The 1,580-nt window shown below is 34.2% G+C and overlaps 1 protein-coding gene across 1 annotated transcript in view; it reads left to right on the top strand.

Moving 5' to 3' along the window:
* Positions 1 to 1,580, top strand: part of LOC107718494 (ubiquitin-conjugating enzyme E2 D2) — a 12,065-nt gene that overhangs the window by 7,599 nt on the left and 2,886 nt on the right. Inside the window, exon 6 of the mRNA XM_016525594.1 lies at positions 1,213 to 1,306. Within this exon, the coding sequence (XP_016381080.1) occupies positions 1,213 to 1,306 (94 nt within the window). The remainder of the gene's footprint in view (positions 1 to 1,212; positions 1,307 to 1,580) is intronic.

Raw genomic sequence — 1,580 nt, 5'->3', positions numbered from 1 at the left:
CATTGTCTCATATGATGCTCATAAGTTTCTTCATATTGCGTTAGTATCTGATAACACCAAATCAGTAAAAGAATAAAAATTGCACTATGAAAGATCTTCACGATTAGCCTGTTTTTGCACTTCCTGTTTTTCCCTGCTTGAGAATTTCTGTCCAATGAATGGATGACCTTAGCACACGTGTGGTTTTGTTTAGAATTTCTGGTTCACTTGCAAAAAGGGCAGTGTGAAAGTGAACTGCACCAAACTAAAAAAATCCACTTTGTATTTGGTCCGGACCAAAGCAAGTGAACTAGCGGACTTTCCTGGTGTGAATACACCCTTAGCTTCAGTCTATATGTTCCCATGGTGTAGCATGTATGGGTTTTTATTAGGATTTTATTGGGTTACCCACAAAATTTAGCGTGTAGAGAGAAAAAAAGAAAAAAAGTAAAAGCTAACTTGTGATGTTTAAATGCTCAAGTGCTGTGAGAACTGCTTTAAATAATGTAGTACCCAGAATTCTGTTTTGTATGGAAATTTGTTCAAAGTTCAACTAAAGAATCTTTTGTAAAGTTGTCGTGAAGAATTGTCTGACCTTAAATTATATATAATTATCATTTGATTGAATGTTTGAATATCTGTATAATTGAATGTTTGATTATCTGTATGTGCCATGAAATTGTCTTTGAAACATTAATGGCGATAAACTCAAACACAAATTGAAATATGTCATGCTTTTACATCAAAGTAGTGTAAAGAGCTTCTGGTTTCTCATTGACATTACATTTGCTGCATGACATTACATTTGTTTGCATATGAATAGTTTCTAATAATAAGAATTGTTTCTAATAATCTCATTCTTTATTTTTAAACTCAATAACATAAAACAAAATAAAAGCTGGAGAAAGTGATATTTGAGAATATTTTCTGATTTACTACAGCGTCAATGTAAATGCATGCTTGAGCTGAATCTGATTAATTTGCTGTTATTCACATGTTTAGTGGTTCTGTTAAGGGCATTTTAGTGTTTTGGAGTGTAATTTCTGACTACATTGGTTACATGTTTATTCATTTGTATTTGAGCTGCTTATAACAGATTTTTGGTGTATTATAATATATTCAATAAGAAATGAGTGTCCTTGTGTAAGATGACAGCTGTTTAAACAAGGATATATATATTTTTTTTAAGTTGAAATTTATATATTACTTGTATTTTTTTATCTTGCCCTTCAGTTCTCCTGTCCATCTGCTCTCTGCTGTGTGACCCCAATCCGGACGACCCCTTAGTACCTGAGATCGCCCGCATTTACAAGACTGACAGGGAAAAGTAAGTGTCCTCTTATGCACTAGATCAGTACTGCATACTAGTGGTCGACCAATATATCGCCTCGGATGATATTTGGCATTTTTTAAATATCGGCCGATAAGCTTTCCTGTTTGGCCGATGCGTTCGAGGCGGGAAATTTTTGAATGTCTAATAAACATCTAATTTCAAAAACCTTGCAAACTTGGAGAAGGTGGGGAGTTCAGCTTCACTGGAGACGCGCAATCGACAAACTTTAAACTCGTGATTTTAAATTATGCTGCGCTTTATGCATTTG

The sequence above is a fragment of the Sinocyclocheilus rhinocerous genome, unplaced genomic scaffold, assembly GCF_001515625.1.
Source record: "Sinocyclocheilus rhinocerous isolate Xijiao unplaced genomic scaffold, SAMN03320098_v1.1 scaffold2378, whole genome shotgun sequence".
Taxonomy (NCBI): Eukaryota; Metazoa; Chordata; class Actinopteri; order Cypriniformes; family Cyprinidae; genus Sinocyclocheilus; species Sinocyclocheilus rhinocerous.
Note: the sequence above shows the minus strand (reverse complement) of the source record. Positions and strands in the feature narration are given on the sequence as shown.